The 23,914-nt window shown below is 48.6% G+C and overlaps 1 protein-coding gene across 7 annotated transcripts; it reads right to left on the bottom strand.

The window, feature by feature from the left end:
• Positions 1–2,732: 2,732 nt before the first annotated feature.
• On the bottom strand, positions 2,733–23,578 carry Rufy4 (RUN and FYVE domain containing 4). Of its 7 annotated transcripts, none has more exons than XM_033764626.1 (12): positions 22,890–23,578; positions 21,872–21,997; positions 21,500–21,606; positions 20,150–20,290; positions 19,788–19,894; positions 19,358–19,501; positions 18,692–18,761; positions 16,191–16,871; positions 15,428–15,534; positions 9,055–9,201; positions 4,029–4,139; positions 2,733–3,530 (listed from the first exon to the last, which is right to left on the bottom strand). In XM_033764626.1, the coding sequence occupies exons 2-12, from the start codon at positions 21,915–21,917 to the stop codon at positions 3,446–3,448; spliced, it is 1,746 nt and encodes a 581-aa protein (XP_033620517.1). In that variant the 5' UTR covers positions 21,918–21,997; positions 22,890–23,578; the 3' UTR covers positions 2,733–3,445. The 7 variants fall into 7 exon arrangements, with proteins under 7 accessions (XP_033620517.1, XP_033620520.1, XP_019061213.2 ...); XM_033764629.1 differs by having other exon boundaries at positions 16,191–16,829; XM_019205668.2 differs by having other exon boundaries at positions 20,165–20,290.
• Between the last annotated feature and the right edge of the window lie 336 nt (positions 23,579–23,914).

Raw genomic sequence — 23,914 nt, 5'->3', positions numbered from 1 at the left:
CCCTCCCTCCCTCCTAGAGATTAAATCCAGGGCCTTGAATACACTAGGTGAGTGCTCTACTTCTGAGCTACACCCTAGCTTTTTAAAAATTTCATTTAAGATAGGGTATTGCTGGATTGACCAGGTTGGCCTTGAACTTGTGAACTTCTTGCTTCACCTTCCCGAGTAGCTGGACTTGTAGGTGTGTACCACTGGGCCATGGTAAGAGCTATGTAATTTTTTTGCCCAAACTTCCGAGGGTGTCCCCAGCCTATGAGAGCAGATGAAGTCACATTAACAACAAAGATCCTGACTGCAGCATCTTAGACTCCATGTGCTTGGGACGGACATCAGCCCTGCAGAGTGCTCCTTGGGCATCTGAGGAGCATGTTTCATGTGTTCCTGGTGGTGCCACTGTGGTCAGACACATGCCACAGGACTGCTGCCCTTGCAGTGCTCAGGTCTGGAGTTGTCTGTGGTAACCATTGTAGAACTTTTTGCTAGAGAGTCCCCAAAGTCTCTAACACAGAAGGTTCTTTTTAGAGCTATTTTGGTCTCCACTGGGTTTGGTGGGGGCTTTTTGGAAGCAGAGTTGAGCCTGAGGCAGGTACTCAGTCTTGCCCTTTCTTTCTCCAAACTGGAAGAGGAAGAGGAGGAGGAGGAGGAAGAGGAGGAAGAGGTCAGCTCCTCCATTCCTGGCCTTCCATTCCCTTCTGATGAGTTCTCCAAAAGCATCTTCCTCTTTGAAAATAGGCTCTGCTAGCCGCATCTGGCCTCATCCACTTATCAGAAAGGTCTGAATTCCCTTCTGGAATTCCTACCATTTAAGACTTTCTGCTGTGATAAGGACCCCACCCCCATCAAAGTGTGTGGGCCAGTCTGATCTCCAGGAGGCACTACTGCCCTCTTGGGGTTATTACTTGGATTGCTCAGGGAGCCCCCAAATCCTTCTTGTCACCATATTACTATGTTTACTAAAGAGAAGTTTTTGCCAACCCTCCAGAGCCGAAACTGGTTGCAAGACTCTTGCTCCATTCAAAGGCAATGGATGCAATTCTGCTCAGCCCTGACCCAAGAGGCGGTCCGTGGGCTCTGGTCAGAGCCACAGGATTGCCCAACTGCTGCAGAGACTCTGGGCACTCCCATCCCAAGAGCGGATGGAAGCAAATGCCTGTTGGGACACACAGTGTGCTCTAGAAATAAACCTCTAGAGCCCGGGCAAGGCAGCTAACTGACTTGTCATGGAGAGAGGTCCACACTTCTTCTGAAACAGGTTCCTCAGAAACACAACAAGTAGGTGTCCAGTGGTGACAAGCAATTTGTGTAAGCCTTCTGGGCCAGAGCAGGGGAAGTGATCTTATCCTGTGGTCAGCTTTTCCACTGTCTTTATCAAAGTCTGATTGAGCATGGCACAGTCACCTGCTCTCAGCCCTTGCCCCCAGGCACTCACAGTTTGGGATTACCAGACCACACAATGATCAGATCAGAAGGGCAAAGAGCCCCAGGCCTCCTCTCTTGCCCACCAAACCCATTCTTCCTGGAGAGCAACTGGGACTTTCAACTATTATCGGGGAGAAGCACAGCACACAAAGTCTTTGGAAAATATAGCTGGTCCTTCTCCATCCCTGGTTTCTGCATCCAGGAATTCAACCAAAGAGGATTGAAAAAATATTTTTTAAAATTTCATCATAGGAACTATTGGCATTGCATTTTCACTGTATTAGTTATTATAATTAATTGGGAGAAAAAATAAAATAAAATAAACAGGAGGGATGTGTGTAGGTTGCATGCAAATACTATGCCATTTTATGCGAGGGATTTCAGCATCCTCAGATTTTGGTATCTTCAGGGAGTCCTGAAACCAATCCCCTACAGAGAGAGACTAGTTTGGCAGGTTTGTTTGCTTGTTTGTTTGTTTTTTTAGTGTTGAACATCTTCCTACTCTGTGATCCAGCCATATTTAGGTATTTGCCCAAGAAAAATGTAAATACATGTCTATACAGACTTGTGCATAGAGGAACCCTATTTGTAATAGTCCCAAGCTGGTAGCCATGCAAATGGGAAGCAACAGGAGAATATATAAACTACTGGTGAAGTGTTTGTAAATGTGGAGGGTAGGAGTGGGTGAAGGGAGGGCAGGGACAAGGGGAAAAAATGAGAACCAAGACCTGTCATGTAAAGGTACAAGATCCCAATGATGAATGTAATTGTACTGTATACCTAAAAATGTACCAATAAACTCAATAAAAAATAAATAAATGAGAACCAAGACCTGTCATGTAAAGGTACAAGATCCCAATGATGAATGTAATTGTACTGTATACCTAAAAATGTACCAATAAACTCAATAAAAAATGAATAAATGAGAACCAAGACCTGTCATGTAAAGGTACAAGATCCCAATGACCAATGTAACTGTACTGTATACCTAAAAATGTACCAATAAACTCAATAAAAAATAAATAAATGAGAACCAAGACCTCTCATGTAAAGGTACAAGATCCCCATGATGAATAAAGCTGTACTGTATCCCTAAAATGTAGCAATAAACTCAATGAGAAAAAAAATTAAAAATAAACTACTTGCGGCATATTCGTACAGCAGGGTACTACTCAACAATAGAAAAGAACTACCAATAAATGTAGCAACGGGGCGAATCTCAAAATAATTATGCCGAGTGAAGAGGGCCAGACAAGAAGATTTTTTTTTTCTGTATGATTTCATTTATGCACAATTCCAGGAAGTACACATTTGTCTATGGTGACAGGAAGCAGGCTCCGTGATGGCTTGGGCATGGAGGCAGGGAGATTACAAAGAAGCCGAAGGAATCCTCAGGGAGCCCCCAACTCCTTCTTGCCGCCGTATTTACTATGCTGAAGGAAGTGCCTGAACCTGGATGAAGACTTCACAGTATCAAAGTCAAAACCCATCACATTTATGTAATGTTTATTGTCAGTAGCGCCTCAATAAATCTGTTAAAAGCAAAGCAAAGCAAAACAGAACAAAATGAATCAAACGGATCTCTGAAACAGGTTCCGTGGGAAGCCGCTGAAGAAGTGCATACATGCAGGCTGTGCTGCTGTGAAGGGTGTGGAGTGGGCATCACGGCTGGGCCAAAAGGGAGGGTGGAGAAGTGGCAGAGCCCAGGGTGATTCGTGGTCACGGATTTGCGGAGCCTTGAGGGACTTCATAGAGAGGCTGGAGCCCATTTCCCTCACATTAGAGACCAAGCCCTGAGAGCCTAATGTGTATCCACCCGGCTCTTCCATTGGTGGGAGATGCAGGGCTGGAACTGTCAGCTGACTGCCAGCCGCTGCTTCCGCCCACTCCGCAGTGCTTTTGCAGCAGCAAAAGCTGCTCAGCAGCTTCTAGAAGGGAAGGCTGGACAGACAGAGGGCTGAGAAGAGTGAGGAAGGGAGTAGACTGGTGTGGTGGGGGGCGGTCTTGGTCAGGTGATCTGAGCTTCTCATCCCTGGACACAGCATGGGCAGCAGCGCCCTCTCTTCTTGTAATCAGCAGAGCAGGCGTGGCAAACCAGGCCTCCACAATGCCTGGAGGGCAGAGGTAGGGAAACCTAGATAAGTGCTGGGAGTCATGAGTTCCAGCATCTTTGAGTCCATCTGTCCTTTCTAATCTCCTAGTGGGACGGCCCCTGGTTTGTCCCCTTTCCTGATGCCCTCGACCTCTGAGAGCCTCTATCCCCGTATGGTAGGTTCTCCTGATGGCCTGTTTCCTCCTGTTCCTCATCCTGCCACCATGACAGCAAGAGGAAGGTGAGGACAGCAGCTCTCTCTGTGTTTCCCTATCCAAGAGCTCAGTTGTCTATTTTTGGAAGGGTACACAACTCCCGCTCCCAGACCCCAGCCTTCTTTCCCTCTTCCTGCTGTCTGGTTCATCACCCTCTTTGGTGTCGAAAACCAGACACCAAGCCAGAGTGGCCCGCTGAAATAGCTTTTTATAAATGCCCAATTTCACTGTTCCTTCTTTGTCTGGGGCAGGCAGGGAGCTCTGGGCTGTCCCAGAGGAAGGAGTCTGTACCTTCCCATTACCTGCACGGGTACCTCCGGGACAGTCGGCTGAAGACCTTGCTACAGCCAATGCAGCAGCTAGGGACCAAGCAGGAGAGCTTCTGGAGCCTCTGCCACTGGCGGTCCTTCTCCCTAGGGGATGGGCAGATGTGGACTCACACAGAGACCAAGAGGTCGAGGAGAGCAGAGAGAGAAATATGGAGGGAATGAAAGAGGAAGAGAGAGATGGATGGAGAGGTGACAGAGGGAGGCACACAGAAGTATACACAGAGACAAAGTGAGACAGACACCAGGACACTCCGAAATAGAGAAGGAACAGAGGAGCGAGCGAGAGAGAGAGAGAGAGAGAGAGAGAGAGAGAGAGAGAAAATGAGATCAGAGAGTGGAAGAGGGAAACAGACGCACAGAGAAGGAGTTACAAATGCACATGGAGAGAAAGAGAATGCGATGTAGAAATGGAGGAACAGAGACATAGGCAGCGAGAGAAACGGACACAGATGAGAGACAAAGAGACACAGGAGGAAGAAAGAGAAATGAAGAGAGACACACACAGTACAGATAGTCGTTAGCCTTTGGGAAGGAGCATGGTGACACTCAGCTCCCCCGGCCCAACAGTTCTGACCATTGTTAAGAACCTGTTCTCCCCCTCCAAAGCAGGCTCCCTGGTCTGTTCTCACTCCACAGGCTGATAACATAATTGGCCTGTTATCTTTTATTTGGCCGTTAAGACTGCTTTGAGTTTATTTGTTTATGCCCTTGGAAAACTATCATCACATTTTTTTTTTTAAAAGGATATTTAGATGGCTGGCAATTTAGCTTAGTGGTGCTGCGCCTGCCTTACAAGCACAAGGTCCTGAGCTTAATTCCCGGTAGTGGCGGGGGAGTGGGGGTATTTAGGAATACAGGCTGTTTTAAATTTTTGGCAAAAATAAAACACACACAATTTAAAACTCAGATAGGGCTGGGGATTTAGCTCTGGTTCCAGCACCTGCCTCAGAAGCACAAGGACCCAAATTCAATCCCCAGTACCAAAAAAATCCCCCCAAAGACAACAACAACAAAAAACTCAGATAGTACCGAAGGGTTTATAACAAACTCCTTCCTATTTTCAGTGGCAAACTATTTCTTACCCTTTTTTTTTTTCTCCTTGGTATTACCTTCATTTTTAGTTAATATGCTCATATCCCTGCCTGATTTTCCTTTCTTTGGTAGCAGAGGACTCAGCTTTTTTTTAATCTTCATCATTTTCTTCTCTTCTTTCCTCTCCCTGCTGCTCTCCTCCTTCCTGTTCTTCCTAACTTGCCATCCATTCCCGAAGCAGCCAGTATGGTAGCGACTTGCCCAATGTCTCTACTCTAATATACATGAACTCAAATTAAATACAATGAATACTTCACTTTCTCAGTTGCACCAGCTTACTGTTTTAAGTGCCCAATCCCTACATATAAGCACAAATATAGAACATTTTCATATTCGCAGAATATTTTATTTGTACCTACTACATATACTTCTGGATTGCTCAGGTGGTAATATTCATGGTCTGTTTCTATAATTATACTTAGCTCTATGCTTTGTCTTTAGGTTGAGTCTTACATTGAAAAAATAAGGGGTAGCTTAGTGGTAGAGTTTGTCTAGCATGAATGAGGCCCTGGGATTGATCCCTGGCATCACACCAAAAAAAATGGGGACAATCACCCCCAAATGGATAATATATATATATATAATATGTAATATGATATGTAATATATATATATTATATAATATATATAATCTTCCCAAAGAGCTAAGTTGTGTTCTAGAATAGTTCCCTTCTTGAGAGCCTTTCGTTTTTCTGGGAGTTTCTAATTGCCTTCCTTTACTTTGAATGACTTGCCTTTAACATATTTGTCTCCCAATTTTTCCTGTCAAGTATTCTTTTGAGTCTCCTCTTCCCCAGAGACCTTCTTCTTCCTGAGCTCTAGATTCCTGTTTTACAGTCTAGACTGACTGCTCCCTGGGCTTGCTGCCCACTTGTCATCTTGGGAATTCCCTTTTTTTCCCTCCTAGATAGAGCTATTGTTTCCTGAATTCCATATCTTCTTTCTTGGCTTACTTCCTTGTTTTTCTGGGGCACATCCTCAAATAACTTCCAAAGAAATACAGTGTGGGAGATAAGATTTCTGAGATCTGTCTGTCTGATAGATGTCTTTCTCTATTACTTTTCCCACTTAAAATTCATGCTTTGGCTGGACACAGAATTCTAGGGCAAAAGACAGCTTTTCTCAGAGCTGGAATAGTATCACCACATCATAGATCTTTGACAAGTGTTGGGTTCTGCTTCATTTATAGGTGGCCTGTATTTTTCTTTAGAGAGTCTGAAAATATTCTCTTTAATTTTGTTTTACTGAAATCCCAGTGTTTTATACAGGTGAGGTATTGTTTGTTTTGTTTTTAATTTATTATGCCAATCACTTAGTGTATCATTGAAATCTGAGATCTGTGTCTATCAGGACTGGAAACTCTTGTATTTTTATCTTTGTCGTATTTTATTTGATCATTTCCATCATTTTATTTTGGCCTTTTAGGGGAACTTCTGTCAGTTAGGGAGGATAATGGAACCCCTACACTGATCATGTTTCTGTTTCTCTCATAACTTCCATCTCAGGTTTTTTGTTTGTTTGTTTGTTTTTTTGTTTGTTACCGGGGCTAGAACTCAGGACCTTGCACTCATGAGGCAAGCAGCAGAGCCACTGAGCTAAATCCCCAGCCTCTGTGCTGTTTATTCTGCTTTCTGAGAGCTTGCCTCATCTTCCCCTTCCAATACTTAATGACTTTCTTAAAAATTCAGCAAATGTATTTTTAATTTCCAAGAACACTTCTCATTTTTGACAGTTGGTTTCCCAGCTTCCTGTTTCAGGGGAGATACATGTTTGTTGTTCTTATTGGTCTGTTTATTTTCATCTGTCCTTTTATGGTCTCAGCTCTCAAATGTCTAGGGATCTGGGGTTGCTATTTCATGTTTAAGAAGCAGGCCACAAAAACTGGTTGGCGCTCCAAGTAATGGACAGGGATATCAACAAGTGGTTTCCCTGTAAGTCTCACTTGGCAGGGAGCTACATGGTATACCAGACCCCACCCCCACCCCATGCTGGGTCAGAATGGTGTTCTACTGGGGATGTACACATTTCTTTAGAGAGGAACTTTTGATTATTTGTCTGGGAGACAGGACCTTGTTGCTGAATATTCTGCAGGTGAAATGGCATGCAAAGGAAGGAAGGGTAGATTTGCTATTGACTTTATCACTCATTTTCCTTCACCATCTGTGTCCTAGGGTCTCTCGGTCTTGAAGATCTAAGTTGGGCTTCATACAGTATTCAGAGTATCTGGAAAGTAACCCAACTCTCCTCTGTGATTGGGTTCTCCACCTTTCTTATTGTAGGTTTTATTCTTTTACAACTATTTAGTAGATATTAGGATGGAGAATGGATGTATGTGTGTGTGTATTTGTGGTGAGATCATAGGATGGAGAATGGATGAAGTGTATTCAGTCCACCATCTGTGAGTGTGTGTGTGTGTGTGTGTGTGTGTGTGTGCATGCACACACACATGTGAGTGTAATACTGGGGATTAAACCAAGCTTACACTGAGATACACCTGTAGACCTTTTATTTTTATTTATTATTTTGAGACAGGTGTCTCTAAATTGCTGAGTTGTTAGGCTGAGCTCAAATTTGTGATTCTCCTGCCTTATTATCCCAGAGTGCTGGGATGACAGGCCTGTCCTAGTCCACCATCTTGACACAGAAGCTAACCTCTGTGGCTCCCTCCCCTCCTTTTGTTGGCTAAGGGTCATAGCTTCCATGAAGTTTCTGCCAGGGACATTGCATTTTATGGCTTTGAGTTCCTTGCCTGAGGACTTGTGATTAATTTCTTTAGTTCCAGGAAAAAACTTATGTTCTCCTGATGAGCTGGTATATTCCTTTGAGTGTATAGTGGGTTTTGAGTAACACTCTGTCCTCCCTTTTTGATCCTGCTGCCAAGATGTTTGAAGTTGAGTTTTTTAAAATTATTATTTTTATACCAGGGATCAAACTCAGGACCTTGAGCTTTTGAGGCAGGCATGGTACCACTGAGCTAAATCCCGGGGGCCTAGAGTTGAGTTTTAAAACTAAACCTAATCCTAACACTTTGGGAGCAGAATACACTTTTTGTCTTCCATTATATTTTCCATTTAATCTATTTTTACTTAATGGTCTCACATGTGTCCTTTATTGTGAGCTACTTTAATTTTTTTGTGAAATAGTTAACTTTTTATATCTCCCTTCCTCCTACTCAGTGGCAAGTTAGTTCCTTAGAGGGTTTCATTCCTTAAAGTACTTGTCCATCCTTCCCAAGCTGATCTGTCCCTTTTCTCATCTTTAATATTTGGCTTTTGTGGAAGAGGACTTAATTCTGGATGACTTCCCATCAACCTCCTAATTTTAATGGAACCTGAGCCCAATGGGCTCCTGTTTCCTCAGCTACATGAAAGGACATATATGTGAATTGTCTCCAGTTGTCTCCAGCTGAGGGGTAGAAGCTATGTCCATCTCTCTGAGAGCTTGATGGCTTAGAATTGACCCTGGTGAGCAGGCCCAGGCATCTGAGGGAGGCCAGTGGTCAGGCAGGTATGGGGCGTATGATAACCTCTTGGTTAATCCCTGTGGTTTTCTTCTCCTTTTTCCAATACCTTCTCAAACCGGGAGCTCCTATCTCCTCTCCTAACCTTAGTAGGTGTGCATGTGTGTATGTGGAGGTGGCTTGGGATGAGGACCTGCATTATTGCCAGTAATATTGCAGAGGACTCTGCAATTTATACGATGTGTGTCCTTGATGACCGAGTCAGCCTCTCTGACTCTCAGTTTCCTCACTTGTAAGATGGGGATATCAGCAAGGGACGGCTAAAAGGAGGAAATGAGTTAGCATACGTGAAGATCTAGAACCCTGCTTGGAAGTTGTTGTGGAGTTAAACTTTCATGCTGGGCCTTTGCATCTCTTGTCATTTGCAGTTCCCTGTCTCTGTCCTTACTGAATCAGTTCCAGCATCCTCCTCTTCATGGCCTGGATCAGGTCCCGCTGTCCTCCAAGCTCCTCCTTGTACATGGCGTCCCTCCTCTTGGCCTCCTGTTGCTTCTGCCCCAGCTCTGCCTGCAGCTGGGCTCTCTCCTCTTCACACCTGGGCACAGAAGAGAGACTCAGTTCTGAAGGGGAAAAGCTGAGCATTTAGACCTCTAGGCCCTGGGGAGAAGATGGTGGTGCCACCCTGCAGCTAAAGTCCACACACACACACTCCAAACCGACCACTGTGTGTCATCTAACACCTACAGGCAATCTCTTCAGTAACTGTTTAGAGAAATGAAAACTGGGCCTTGCCTGGAGCCCTCCTGTAGAGGGGACTAACCAACATTGCCATCTTTGGTTCCTTTCTTTTTAATTAACATTTCCATTTTTAAGATGTAATTTTCTTGAAAGATATGCTCATAACCATGGCAGCTCTCTAGGGAAGTGGCTGCCTGGGAACCCAGGCTACTTAGACTGTGCCCAGCTGGAAGCAATTATGTGTGGAGGGGAGCAGTGTAGGTTTTGATTTTTCTTTTTTTTGCTTTAAAATAGTTTTAAAAGTTATGTTGTGTTATTTTTCAATTTAAAAAGTGATGGTAGAAATATGGCTTTCCCACATTTCTGTTTCAGTTTTGGGCCTGGAACTTCGTCAGCTCTATTCTTGCCTTTCCTTTTTGCCCTTAGTGGTTTTCTAGAAGTCTACTGAATTGGAAATGAAAAGGTCCCAGCCTCTAGCTCTGCGGCTCTGTCAGGATGGTGCCTGGATGGGAGTGGACACTGGTGAGGGCCTCACGCCTCAGGATGCACGCTCGTGTGGCTGTGTGTGTGTGAGTGCCCCTGGGCTTCAGTGTATCAGAAGGGAAAAGGTTTGAAAGAGCCTTAACAATGATAGAACTATTAATTTTTAAGCCACCGCCCTTTAGTGAGCTGCAGGAAGGAAAGTTGGGTGGGTCATGAAATCAAATGGACAACAGCCATTGAAATTTCAATAAGTTGCCACGGCGGCCTTTAGAGTGTTCTGGTGCTCAGGTCTGAACCAGGCCACTTTTGGACTTTTAATGAACCTTCTAGGGTGCAGCCTCCTTATTTCCGAGCTGCTGACACTGATTCCCCTGAGTCAGTTTACTTGCTCATGTGACCACTGTGTGTGTCTGTGGTGTGGGAGGGAATACTCATCAGGCACCTACTATGTGTCAGTGGCTGTTTTAGGCACCAGGAATGGAATGCCCAGAGTGCCTGTGGCAGTCACCACTTTTGGTGAATCAGTTAAAACAAGTGAGCGATCAATAAAATAATTAAATGAAGTGTTGTGAGAGAGATCAATGAAGGTTCTAGACAGAGACTAGAGAGGGTCTCAGGGAAGGCTTCTCAGACAAGCTGACCTCGGAGCAGACCTATAAGGTGAAAGGTCAGCCTTTTGCAGCCACAGACAAGCACATGTAAAGGTCTGCAGTTTAGGAGAGCTGGGTCTGTTTGAGAAACTGAAAGGCTGGTGAGGCTGGGATGCGGCAAAGGACAGTGGGTGTGAGAAGGGCAGGAGAGGAGGTGGGGAGCTCAGCAGACCTTCGCTGTCTTCCCTGTGGCCCCAGGAGTTGTGGATTTTAACTTGTCACTGACATATTTTAAGCAGGGAGTGACAGACATCCCTAGTACAGGAGAGGACAGAGAGAAAGTTTCTTGTGCACTTATGGGTCAGGCACTGAGCCAAGTATTTAATTTTTATGATGTTGTGGGACAGGAAGTATGATCCTCATTGTACAAGACAAGTAGAGTTTTGGAGAGGGAGTGACACTTGGATCAGATGGCTTGAGAAGTGGAGGGTGTAGGAATCCAGACCTAGGCCTGTCCAGCTCTAAACTGTTTGCCTCCTCACACTTTCACAAGGTGGTCCCCACAGACTGCTGAGGGAGATGTGATGTCTGCCTAGTTCCCACTCCTGAGGATCCCTTCCACTTATACCCGTTCTAAAGCTACTTTGCTTTTGAGATCTTTCTCAGAGGGCAGAGGAAAGCCACTTGCTTGGAAAGGCTCCCCAGAGCCCGGAGCCAGGAAGGGGGACTTCTTAGGAATTCCGCTGTCTCCTCCTACAAATGCAGCCCAGGATGGGAGCCACTATCCCAGGAGCTCACAGCCCAAAAACCTTGAAGTGAGCATGAGAACCCACAGGCCTCAGTGCCAAGTCTGCTCTCATAGCCTGCTGGTCTGTCCTGGTTCTGCTGCCTAGGGTCCCGCTGTCCCTGCCTCTGTGCCTAACCTGGGCTCTGCACGTGAGGGCTTCTGCTACACCCACCTTAGGTCTGTCCTTTTGCTTCATTTTATTTTTTGTGATACTGGGGATTGAATTCCTGGGCCTCATGCATGCTAGGTAAGTGCTCTACTATTGAGCTATCCTCAGCTTTTAGTCTAACACCTCCCCTCTCCCTGTACTGGCGATTGAACCCAAGGCCTGAGCTATATTCCCTCCCCTTTTTTAACATTATTTGAGACAAGGTCTTACTAAGTCGATGAGTTAACTATTCTGGGCTTGAACTTGTGATCCTCCTGCCTCAGCATCTGAGAGTGCTGTGATTACATGTGTATAACACCACTTTTGCTTCTGACCTTTTTAAATGTCCCTGCTCCAAACCCTGACCAGGCTTCTTTGGCCAGGGCATAATCCAGAGCTTCACCTGGGCCTTCCAAGCCCCTAGCTATCTCCTTCCCCTCTGTCCTCTGCTCCAGCCACACTGCTTGTCCCTCAGCACATGGGCCCAGCGTCTCTGCATTGCCGTGGTCCTTGCCTGGAGAACTACCTCCTCGATATGAGCAGTTTGGTCTCTCATGGCTGGGGTTTGTGCTCACCTGTCACCTCCTCTGAGATGTTCTCCTTGACTCCAAATCTGAACAACAACTGTGTCTTTCCTTATCTCTATCCCTGGCTTTAATTTTTTCCCACAGCATCTATTGGTGCCTGACACTGTATTTTTGTTGGTTTCTTGTCTGAATCCTCAGGTCTTTCAGAGCAGCTTGAACCCACTCACTCATAGCCGTGGAGGCTCAATAAACAGTTGACTCAATGAATCAGCCCTGAGGCCCTTCTTTTGGCTGGGATGAGACTCCCATCACCGGCCTGATGCCCTTAGCCCTTTGCTCAGCAATGAGCTCTGTCTCATTTGTCTCTGCGGACCCAGGGACAGGGCAGCATATGGTCTCCTGGGCTTGGGAGCTGCTGTCACAGTCGTCCACACACTGACCTCTTCAGTCTCACCTGGCTGGTGATTCCCTCTTATTACCACACCCAACTTGTCCAGTGGTCAAATGGATCTGAAATATATCCCAAATGCCGCCCTTCCCAAGCCAGGCTTCCCTACACCCCTGCCTATCCCAGCCCAAGCCAGGCTTCCCTACACCCCTGCCTATCCCAGCCTCCCTGACCTGAGTAAGTGGATTAGCCCTTTGCTCAGCAATGAGCTCTGTCTCATTTGTCTCTGCGGACCCAGGGACAGGGCAGCATATGGTCTCCTGGGCTTGGGAGCTGCTGTCACAGTCGTCCACACACTGACCTCTTCAGTCTCACCTGGCTGGTGATTCCCTCTTATTACCACACCCAACTTGTCCAGTGGTCAAATGGATCTGAAATATATCCCAAATGCCGCCCTTCCCAAGCCAGGCTTCCCTACACCCCTGCCTATCCCAGCCTCCCTGACCTCAGTAAGTGGCGACTCTAGCTTTCTGCTGATCGGTGGAGAGTCTCAGAGTCATCCTTGCCTTTTCTCCTGTCAGCCCTCACATCCCAGCCTTTAGTAGGCACTGCTGCAGAATATATCCAGAGAGCACAGCTGCTCCTCCTCCTTCTCAACAGCCCAGGCCGAGCACCTGTGCTGTCCCCTACCCATCAGCAGCAGCACCTGGTGGTCTGCTCGTGCCCAGCCCCACCTGCCTACAGTCCAGCTCCATGGGTCTTTTAGGACAAGTCTGGAGTGGGGCAGATCCACAAACACAAAATAGAACAGGGTGATGCTAACGGGTACAACATTTCTTTTGGAGGTACAAGATATTCTAAAATTGATTGCATTGGTAATGTACAACTCTGTGAACACACTAAAAGCTATTGCATTGTTAAAATTTTTCAAAAGCATAAAAACATATTTTTAATACTTGAAAAAGCCATACCACACATCTCCCCTGCTTAGAATGCTCAATGCCTCCTATCCTACTCTGAGTCAAAGCCAAGGTCATTCTGAGGACCTACAAGGCACTCCTGAGTCCCCACTGCCCACCAGACCTTTTCCTTCATCCCCTCTATCCTTCAACCCCTTGGGTCTGAGGGGCATCTCTAATGTCCCTAGAGTCACTGTGCCCTTCCTTTCCCACATCAAGGCTGTTGTTCTTGCTGTTCCCGCTGCTCAGAGCACCTTTCTGCCCTACATCCAAACAGTGTGCTCCTCACTTCCTGCAGGTCTTTATGCAAACAACACTTTTCCAGAGAGGCCTTTCCTGGTTAGGCTACCTTATTTCCAATATCACCACTGACACATCTCATTTCCATTCGTTGCTTTATTTTTTCCTCCTGAGAATGTATCTCCATTGGAAACTCTACATGTATTTCACTTGCTTGCCATATTTCCTGCCTGCCTTCCTCATTAGATGTCAGCTCTGCAAGGGCAGGAGTTTTGCATTTTGTCCAAGACAGTATTTCTGGTTCTGAACTGGCCTGACTCAGGGTGGGTGCTCAGAGTGTTTGTAGAATGAATAAGTGAGAGGAGTCAGACAGACAGTGCTCTGTGAGATAGGGCCATGAACTTCAGGGATCATCCTGGGGCTGGGAAGTTCTCCAGGAACCTCCTGGTTGCTACCCTCACGGAAGTGAGCCCACAGAAGGCTACTGGATGGCCAAGATACCACTATTTATTTAGGACCTGAATCATGGGACTATTTGGTGACTAAGATGATAGGCTCAGCTGAGTATGCAGTAGGAAGAACCCCAGGTTGTTCTCTGGCTTTCTGGGCTCCTGGGCTGGTCTCAAAGCTGTTAGGCGGACTTCCCAGTGATTCCGGTTGAATCACAGCTACTGAACCTGTGTTGGGGTTTGGGCTGGTGCCCCTGACCCTGTCAGCCATGTGGAAAAGACAAAGGCAAGTGGGCAGACTGAGGCACACAGAGACCAAAGGAGAGAGATACAGAGACCGAGTGAGACCCAGGAGGATCTTTGCATGGTGGAGATACTTTAAAAAATAAATTATGAAGGAGAAGCAGAGACATGGAGAAACTGAGGGAGAAGCTTAGACAGCTCTCTCTGGGCCTTGAAGGCAAGGTGTTGATGGGAAGCTGCTGGCTAGGGAAGAGAGAGAGTGTGAAATACAGTCCCTGTGTGCATGGGCTCTGCATCTGTGGATTTTGCCCACCATGGATCAAAATGCTTTGAACATGTCTAGACTTTTCCGGGTCATTATTTCCTTTAAAAGCCGAATAGTGATTCTTTACATAGCATTTATATTGCATTAGGTATTATAAATAAATAATATAGAGATGATTTAGAAATCATAGGAGGACATGTGTAGGCTTGTGCCAGCCCTGTGCCATTTCACAGAAGAGCATGTGTGTCTGTGGACACGCAGGGGAGGCTGCAACCAACAAGGGAACAATAGTGCTCAGCAAACTGGCCAAGGGGCAGTGACACAGGCCCTCACTCTGGAGTTCCCTGCAGGGTTTGGATGCTGCTCCTCTGCTATCTGGCTCATATTAGTGAAGGGTGGAACATCTTTGAGCCTCAATTTGCTCATCTATAAAATGGGGTTCTTGTAGAATCTTTCTGATACGGTTGCTAGGAGGAAGCACCTAGGACAGTGCCAGGGACATAGTAAATGGCAGCTGCGGTTAGGATTATCAGCGGGTGAGGAAGAGACATGATTTAACAGGCAAAAAGAAAACGAGGGCCAGGGATTTAGCTCAGTGGTCCTGCCACCTGCCTCGCAAGAGCAATGACCCGAGTTTGATCCCTGGTACCAAAAAGAAAAAGAAAAAGAAAATGAGATAAAAGCAGAGACAGAAATTGGGGGATGGGTGGAGGAACGAAGGCAGAGCAGGTTGAAAAGGTGGAAGAGTAGCCCAAAAGAGGCAGCAGGGAAAGCCAAGAGTGAGCATGGGAGGGAAGGTGGGCAGGGTGCAGGGACCTCTCCTGGGAATACTGGAGAGGCTGCTGAAGGGAGGGCAGGGGGGAGGCAGGAACAATGCCCAGATTCATGTTGGTCTCAGCACCTTCAAGCTGTGCCCAACACAATGTTTGGTACCCAGCGGGGCTTAGAGGTCTTGCTGGCCACCCCAAGAGCAGGAGTTATCCTGCAGGCATTGCCAAGGTTACCTGTGGAGCTGTTCCTGAAGTGCCTGCAGTTCACCATCTCTCACTCTCACCAGCTGCTCTTGGCACTGGGCCTGCTCCTCGGCCTTCCGGAGCCCAAGTCTGAGGCTCTGGAGGTAGAAGTGGGAGGGGAAGCTGAACAAGGAAGGCCCAGAAGCCAGGCTTGAGGCTGGCTGATGTACAGCCTTTGAGTCCCCAGGCCATGCCCTTGGGTGGAGGCAGGACTGGGGACAGCACTTGGAGCTGGGTGTCTGGCTCTGCGTAGGCCTTACCCCTAGGATCACCTGGGGCCACCTTTTCCAAAGTTCCAGGAGCTGGAAAGACTGGCTAGGGAGGAGGTTGAAAGAAGGGTTGCTAAAAGTCCTGGGTGACCTCCAGGACAATCAACTACCAGAGTGATGAGGTGGGGTCCGCAGCAGTGAAACTCAGAGACTGGGAAGACACCTGCCACGATGAGGGACACAGGAGAACAAGTGACTGCTCCAAGGAACTGTTGAGATGGGACCTCAAACTCAAATGCCAACAGGACCAAGCAGGAGGTGTGATAGACGAATATGTCTCCTGTGAGGCTCAGGGAGGAGGGGAACTGTGGTGAGCTGAAGAATGCATGGCTTTCACTAGGCATCCCCAAGCCCCACCCTGGAAGGAGCAGTCAAGGTTGATCTGTGGGCTGGAATGGCCCCGAGGCTACCACTGGGTACCCCCACCTGTGAGCCAGATTAGAGAAGGGAGACAGTCAGGTAGTGGTGCAGCAGCTCTCTCTCACCTTGACCACTTCCTGCAGGGGAACCTCTGCTTGCTCCTCTTTCCTGGCAACACCAGTCACTTCTGTTTGTTCTTGTGGCTGTTCTGTGATGGCAACTTCCTTAGTTCCCAGGTCCTGGAGAACCCAGGACTCCCCCAGAATGCTAGGCACCTCCCACCTTTGCCTGCTCCCTGATGTTGCTTCCTTCATCATTCCTCTGGGGCTGGAGGCCAGCGGAGCCTGGCCTTCATCCTGCTCTGCCTCTTCTCCATGAGCCCCCTCTGTTCTCTGAACCTCTGGACCCGGCAGAACCCTTCTGTCTTCAGCCTCCATTCCAGGCTTTTCCTTCTGGGCCTCTTTGGCTCTCTCTGGCTGTTGCTGGCTGCTGGCTGTTGAGTTCTCCAAGAATCTCCTACTCCTTGTGGCTCTGTCTTCCTGGTCTAGCTGAAGCTCCCCCTTTGGTTCCCAAGTGCTCCGGGGGGAACCAAGGCTCCTGGAATCTTCTGTCTTCTTTTCCAAGAAGAAAGAAAGATGCATGTGTTGCTGGGGCCTGGAGAGTCCAGCCAGTTGGTCTTTGGTTGTATCTCGCAGGCAGCCAGCTTGATTGGTACGTGGCTCCTCCAGCTGGACTCCTCTGGGGCCTCCGGATGCTGCTGAGATCTGCAGAGATGTCAACTCAGCATCAGTTCCTGACTTGGCGAGCTGGAGAGAGACCACAGCTTTAATCCAATAGGCTTGCTAAATATATGGAAATTTGGATATATCAGACCAGAAATAATTTTTGCAACACCTCAAGTGATCCAAGATCCCAGTTTTGATGTGGTGAGGGAACAGCCAGGTGTCTCAGTGTTTTCCCTCCTATATCTGACTTTTCTGATTTGATATTATGCCCCCTGAGTTCCTCCTACCCTTCTCCTTTAATCCTCCTCATGAACTCAACATTGTGTCTCAGCTTTCTCATCCACAAAATAGGAACAATACTTGGTTTGTAGAATTGTGATGAAAACTCAGAGACCCAGCTGGCTGACCTCTCGCAGGAAGCCTTCTTTGCTTTCATGTTCCTTCACCCCAGTCTGTATTACTACAGACGTCCCTCGGTACCCAGGGAGATTGGCCAGCAATGCAAGTAGATACCAAAACCCATGGATGTTCAAGTCCCTAAATAAAATGTCACATATTACTTAAGCAATCATCTCATTTAAATAATCTCCAAATTACTTGTAATACCTCATACAATGTACATGGTATATAAATAGTTATTTATACTGTACTGTTTAAAGAATAGTAACAAGGAAAATGTCTGCAAACATTCAGTACAGATATAATTATTATTATTTTTTTCTTTCATTGAGTCTATTGGTACATTTTAGGTATACAGCACAGTTACATTCATCATTGGGATCTTGTACCTTTACATGACAGGTATTGGCTCTCATTTTTTCCCCTTGTCCCTGCCCTCCATACAATTTTTTTCTGAATATTTTCTTTCTGCAGTTGGTTGAACTGTGGATGCATGATGCGGACCATGGATGCGGAAGGCTGGCTGCACATTTAACATGGATTGCAATGGCTCCTCTAGGACGTGTCTCCCCGAGCAGACCTTGGACTCCCTTAGGACAGAGACTGAGTCCCAGCATATTATGGCTGGAAGCTTGTGGGGTCTGTGTGCAAAGTACACATTCTTTCATTGTCTATTGGTACATTTTAGGTATACAGCACAGTTACATTCATCATTGGGATCTTGTACCTTTACATGACAGGTATTGGCTCTCATTTTTTCCCCTTGTCCCTGCCCTCCATACAATTTTTTTCTGAATATTTTCTTTCTGCAGTTGGTTGAACTGTGGATGCATGATGCGGACCATGGATGCGGAAGGCTGGCTGCACATTTAACATGGATTGCAATGGCTCCTCTAGGACGTGTCTCCCCGAGCAGACCTTGGACTCCCTTAGGACAGAGACTGAGTCCCAGCATATTATGGCTGGAAGCTTGTGGGGTCTGTGTGCAAAGTACACTTGTGGGATGGTAGTAACAATCATGATGGTACCCACAGGCAGCCTCACTCTGTGCTGCACATTAGCAGTCTCAACTCATCCTCTCGATCACCCTGTGAAGTAGGACAGGTAACTCGCTACACGGTGACTAAGGGAGGGAATGAGGCTTCCAGTCAGGCATCTGGCTGTTCAGTCACGCCCTGAACAGTCCATGCAGGGGCCTCTGTGAAGATGGTATCCCTGGGCTGTTTCCTGCAGGCTTCTAGTCATTTCCCTGCTCTGCCTCCTCCTGGAATCCCAGTAGCTTCTGCAGATTTCTTTCTTCCCCTACCTGACACTGCTACCAACTCAGGAACGTGAGTTCTTTCCTCCTTGCACTGCCTGTGCCCTGGTCCACACACTGGCTTCTTCCTCAATCCTGCTAGGGCTCTCTGTACACAGAGTAACCGGGAGGCTCAGTTCCTGCTGAATCTGGGCTTCCCAACCAGGTGGCCAAGAGGCAATGCAAGTGAAAGGGGCAGAAGTACCTTCTTTGGAGACTCTTTGGTCTTTCTAGGTCTTCTTCCCTGGGTCTGGCTAGAATTGTTACAGTGAGACCTGAAAATGAAAGAGTGAGGGGACCCTGATCATCTTTCCAGTGGTGGGCTTGCTCCTCAGAAGGAAAATGGTCATTCCAATCATCCCCACTCATCCCGTCACCCTTCTGGCCTTCCTGCTGTCCCACCTTATCCACCCATCCATCCATCCCAGGGATGGTGAACCTTTTAGAGACGAAGTGCCAAACTGTAACCCAAAACCCACTTATTTATCGTGAAGTGCCAACACTACAATTAAACCCGAATACTGAGGTTTTTAGCTTAGAAAAACAACTTCACATTAACATCCTTTCTCTTAAAAGACAAACACAATAACACATGTGCCACAGGTTCGCCACCCTGGATCTATCCCATCCCATCCCATCATCCCACCATCCATTGTCCTTCCAACCCTCCATGCCAACCATTTAGCCAGTCTCAAGTGACTGTATTCTATGCAGCATGAGATTACAGTGGGGAAACAAGGCTAGGGAAGTGGAGGATCAAGGTCAGGGAGCAGAAGGGAGGAAGAAATGGGTGGGCCTGGAAACTTCGAGCTTAGAGATTGCTCTGGATGGAAGGGGGCCGTGGGAGTAGGGGAGCGCTGCACCCACTTACTCTGAGAACATGGGCCAGGCCCCATCCAGGTCCTGCCTCTGCAGGTCCAAGTCGAAGGCCACGCCATTGAGAGCATAGAGAGAGTCCAGAATGTCTTCCTGGAGTTCGAGGCACAACAGAGGGCTCCGGGGGCCATACCATTCCCTGTGTTAACAGCAACAGCTTTGACCCAGGTGCTATGGCCACCCCCCAACCCCTGAGAATCAGCCTCTGCCATGTACCATATAGACCTTCCCCAGGTGGGGTATGGCCTTTGGGCACAAGGGTCCCAGGCACCATCCTGCTGCCCGCACCTGGTTCTGACCTTCCCCTGCCCTTTCCGCCCGACTTTCCTTTCTGACTCATGTCATCATCCTTGAGGCTGAGCCACCATGGCGTAGGGGCAACATGGGCTCAGATGGACTATTGGGAGGATGACCCGCAGTCCCACCTGGTGAGCTCTGGGCTCAGGAGGCAAAGCTGCAGGGACTCGGCCAGCTGCCCTCGGGCCAGGCAGGAGCGGAGGAAGGCACGGCCTTTGCCCAGGGAGGTCTTCAGCTAGAGTGCATAGGGAGCCAAAGAGAGGGCAGGATTAGGAGAGAGAAGACGGGCTGATTGTTGAGAAAGGGTTTGGGGGACTTGAAGGGAGGAAAGGGGTGGCTGAGGGCAGGGCCAAAGAGAGAGGAGGACCAGGTAAGGGGCACAGCCAGGGGAGCAGGGGTGGGCAAAAGAGGGGTGTCAGGAAGGCAGCACCTACTCCCGCCCCCTACTCTTGTCAAGGGCCTTGTGCCAGGGTGCCATTTTGATTCCCACCTTGGCCACAGCTACCTTGTCCTGCGAGGAGATGAAGCGGATCTGCTCCAAGTCCCCTCGTTGCCTCCGCAGAGCAGTGCAGAGGAAGTCCCAGTAATCCTTCTGAGGCCCCAGGAAGCTCTTCTGTTCCTTCTGCTCAAACTGGGCCAAGATGAGGGAGAGGAAATGTAGAAATGCTTCCTCCTAGAGCCCATTTCACATCCCAGCATGCCGAGCAGGCATCTGGGTGAGGAGAGGGCTTCAGCAGACAGACCCCGCCTCAGTGCTGGCTCTGCTTTCATGGGCTATGTGACCAGGAGCAGGGTGCTTGGTCTCTCCGAGCCTCAGTGTTTGCAGTCATTCATTCAGAAACTCTTCCTGGGCACTTACTACATGCCAGGCCCTGTTCCTGGGGACACAGCAATGACATCATAGAGCTTGCTTCTTGGTAGGGAGCACAGATAATGAACAGATGAAATAAGTACAGCATATGGTGTATTAGATGGTGACGAAAGCTTTGCAGAAAAATGAAAGCAAGAAAAGAGAATGGAAAGTGTGTGTGTGTGTGTGTTTTGTGAATGTTGCACATTGAAAATTTAGATTAGGCAACCAGAGAAAACCTCCAGATTGGAAGAAAATTGGGGAACGTGTGCCATGCAAATTTCTGGGGAAATAACATTCCAGGCAGAGGGAATGGTGAGTGCAAAGGCCCCAAGCTGGAGAGCAGCAGAGGTGCAGCAGTGGCAGGCAATGAAGTCAGAGAAGTATGAAGGATGTTTGTGTGTACACAGGGGAGGCCATTGAGCACCTCACAGAGTTAGAATGAGGATTAAGATGGGAGCTGCGGTGCACACCTATAATCCCAGCACTTGGGAGGCTGAGGCAGGAGAATTGTTGTGAGTTCAAGACCAGCCTGGACTACACAGTGAGACCCTGTCCAGAAAAAAAAAAAAAAAAACAAAGAGAACTAAATAAAATAGGGCAAAAAAAGGACTTAGTCTGGCACATAGTAAATGCTTGCAAAAAAGCTAGTGATAGTTACGATTTGGGCTATAACCAGCAACAAGAAGCACCAGTTCTGGGACATCCACACCTCTGAAGATTTAGTTTTCAAAGCAAGGTGGCCATCCCCGTACCTAGGACCCACCCAGCTTTACCCCATTTCCTTTCCTAGGCTGCAGTGATAGCTTCCAGGAGGGAGGGCTTGCTGACTGAGGTAGGTGAGGTGGTACACAGCACCCAAGGTAGGCAGCCATCATCCCTTGTATCTGGGAAAGCCCTCCTGGTTATCCAAGCCTGAAGAGTGGTGGGGGGAGAGGGCAGGAAGAGGGAGGGGAGGGGGGAGAGTAGGGAAGGGTTGGTTGGTGTCACCTGCAGGAGAAGCTCAAGGCAGCCACAGAGTCTGTGCAGCTCAGCACTGGTGTCCATTACTGGCCCCTTCCCATCACCATAGCCCTGGAGGATGGCAGAGACTGCAGCTGCAGGGGGTGGCAGACAGTAGACACCAGGGAGTGAGGCCTCTGAAGGAAATGTTTCTTTTTTTTTTTTTTGAGACAGGGTCTCACTGCATAGTTGAGACTGACCTGGAACTCACTATGTAGCCCAGGCTGGTCTCAAACTCATAGGATCCTTCTGCCTCAGCCTCACGGGTGCTGGGATTACAGGTGTGCACCCCCCCCCGGCCTGAAGGAAATGTTTCTGATGCACCTTGCTTCTTCTGTGACTCTCTCAGGTCCTACTCACCTTTCAGGTCCCTGGTGACCTTGAGGGTGGCCCCTTCTTTTGCCATGGGTATCGGAAATGATGCAAGTCCCTGTGACTTCGAAGGCAACCCAGGAAGGACCTGTCGTGTTTAACTGTCCAGATCTCCTACATGAAGGAGCAGTCAGAAGATGGTGAAGGAACATGACTTATCTAGGGTCACAGCCAAGCTCAATAGCATTATGAAATGTCCAACTCCTTGGAGGATAGTGTGTGAAGAAAAAGGAATGGCATCTTACTGGGCAGTCCTTGTGCACAATGCTTGGCATCCTTGTCTCATTCAATTCCCACAGCCCTAAGAGGTTATTAGCTCCCTTTCATCCAAGGTGAGTGGGGCAGCCTCAGAAGGGCCCATCACCCTTGAGACCCACATTCATCCTTTCCAGGGACCCAGCTGAGTGGAAAAAGTGTTTCTCAAGGAGAAGGAGGCAGGAGAGTGAGGCCTCAGAGTCTGGGCTGGGTGCTGGGAGTATGGGGAGGAAGAAGGACGCCTGGTTTTAATCTGCTGTGCTCTCCCAGGGGACTCAGCCTGCTCTCCGAGTGGGTCCTGGAGCTCAGAGAGGGACATCGTGGCCCCAGTGATTGTTGGGCTGAGCCCAAAATCCTGGAGTCAAGACCAGGCATGGGGTGGAAAATCTGGGTGTTCTGCCTCCCAGGATAAAGGCAAATGAGTGAAAAGCAGAGGTGAAAGAGGGAGGAAGGCAAGAGAGGAGGAGGTGGGGGTAGGAGGATGGGGAGGGAACAAGGGGGAAGCTGCATGCAGGGAGCCCAGAGTTTGGAGTCAAGAGACCTGAGTGCCCATGCTGGCCAGCTACTCACTCTGCATTTGGGCTAGTCACTCACCTTTCTTGGGCTTTGGCTTCCTCATCTATAAACCATGGGATTGGACTGAGGGTCTCTGTAGCCCCTTTCAGATCCTCTGTGAAGTCTTTCCCCCTTCCTTTGCATCCCTCCCTCTTCCCAGCCATCCCCAAGCCCCAAGACCCTTGCTGCTGCTCACCTGGGAAGGCCTGGCTGCTTGGGCCCGGAGAACAGGGCTCTGTAGCCTGAGCCTGTCACCAGCCACTGTGGGCCCTGAACAGAACTGTGGCTTATGACGTGACTCAGACACAGGCCAGCACCCTGGAGGGGGAGGAGCCAGGCCTGCCAGGGAGAAGTAGTAGAGGCAGGATCAAGGGCACTGGGGCAGAATGGGTGATCTGGGGCAGGGCCACCTGTTGGCCAAACACAGACACATGCATGGCAACAAGCAATCGGTGCTGCTCAAGTTTCCTTTTGGTCACCTGTATTTCCTCCTTGTCACCACCAGATGGCATAAAAAGGCTGAGGTGCTAGCTAGCACTTTCCTTCCAAATTGTTTTCTCAGTGTCACTTGGCTGGAGTGTGCCACAGTATGGCACAAGGTAAAGGGTCCCACCTGTTCCCTCCTCCTCTCCACTGTGGCCTGCTCAGGGGTCCCTTAGGGCTAGCACCAGTGCCCTCCTCCGGGTAACCCCTCCTCAAGAAAGGGAAGAGAAGCTTGGGGATACGCCTGTCCAGCAGGGGCCCAGGTGGGTCGCCTGGTGGGCTGTGGCCCAAGGTCCAGCCCTGCTCTCCCGGAGCCACTGGTCTTTCCCCTCTTTCCTGTCTGGGCTGCCCGTGGTAGTAATTGGGGACAAAATAGAGGGCATGAGCGGTTTTCACAAATCCCAGGAACCTCCTGGGGTGGCACACAGAGGTGCCCCAGCCTGTCTGTCCTCTTCCCCCCTGCGGGTCTCCCCTAGAGGAGGCTCTGCGTCTCTGTCTCAGTCTCTCCGTGTCTCTCTCACTCTCTTCCCTCAGCTGTTTCCTCCGGCCCGTGGGTCTCTCTCTCTCTCTCTCTCTACTCCCCCTGTGCCCTCGGGTCTCCCTCTGTCACTGGCTGCGTCCGGGAGTCCGTGTCACCGCCCCTCGGCGGGCCCCGCACTTGCAGCTTCCTGGCGGTGCAGCGGTGGCAAAGGAGCGGACTCTGCAAGGGCCGGGCTGGGGGCGTCACAGGTCCCCTCC

The sequence above is a fragment of the Fukomys damarensis genome, unplaced genomic scaffold, assembly GCF_012274545.1.
Source record: "Fukomys damarensis isolate Sample0158 unplaced genomic scaffold, DMR_v1.0_HiC HiC_scaffold_16, whole genome shotgun sequence".
Lineage (NCBI taxonomy): Eukaryota > Metazoa > Chordata > Mammalia > Rodentia > Bathyergidae > Fukomys > Fukomys damarensis.
The sequence above is the reverse complement of the archived record's forward strand: the minus strand, read 5'-3'. Positions and strand labels throughout refer to the sequence as shown.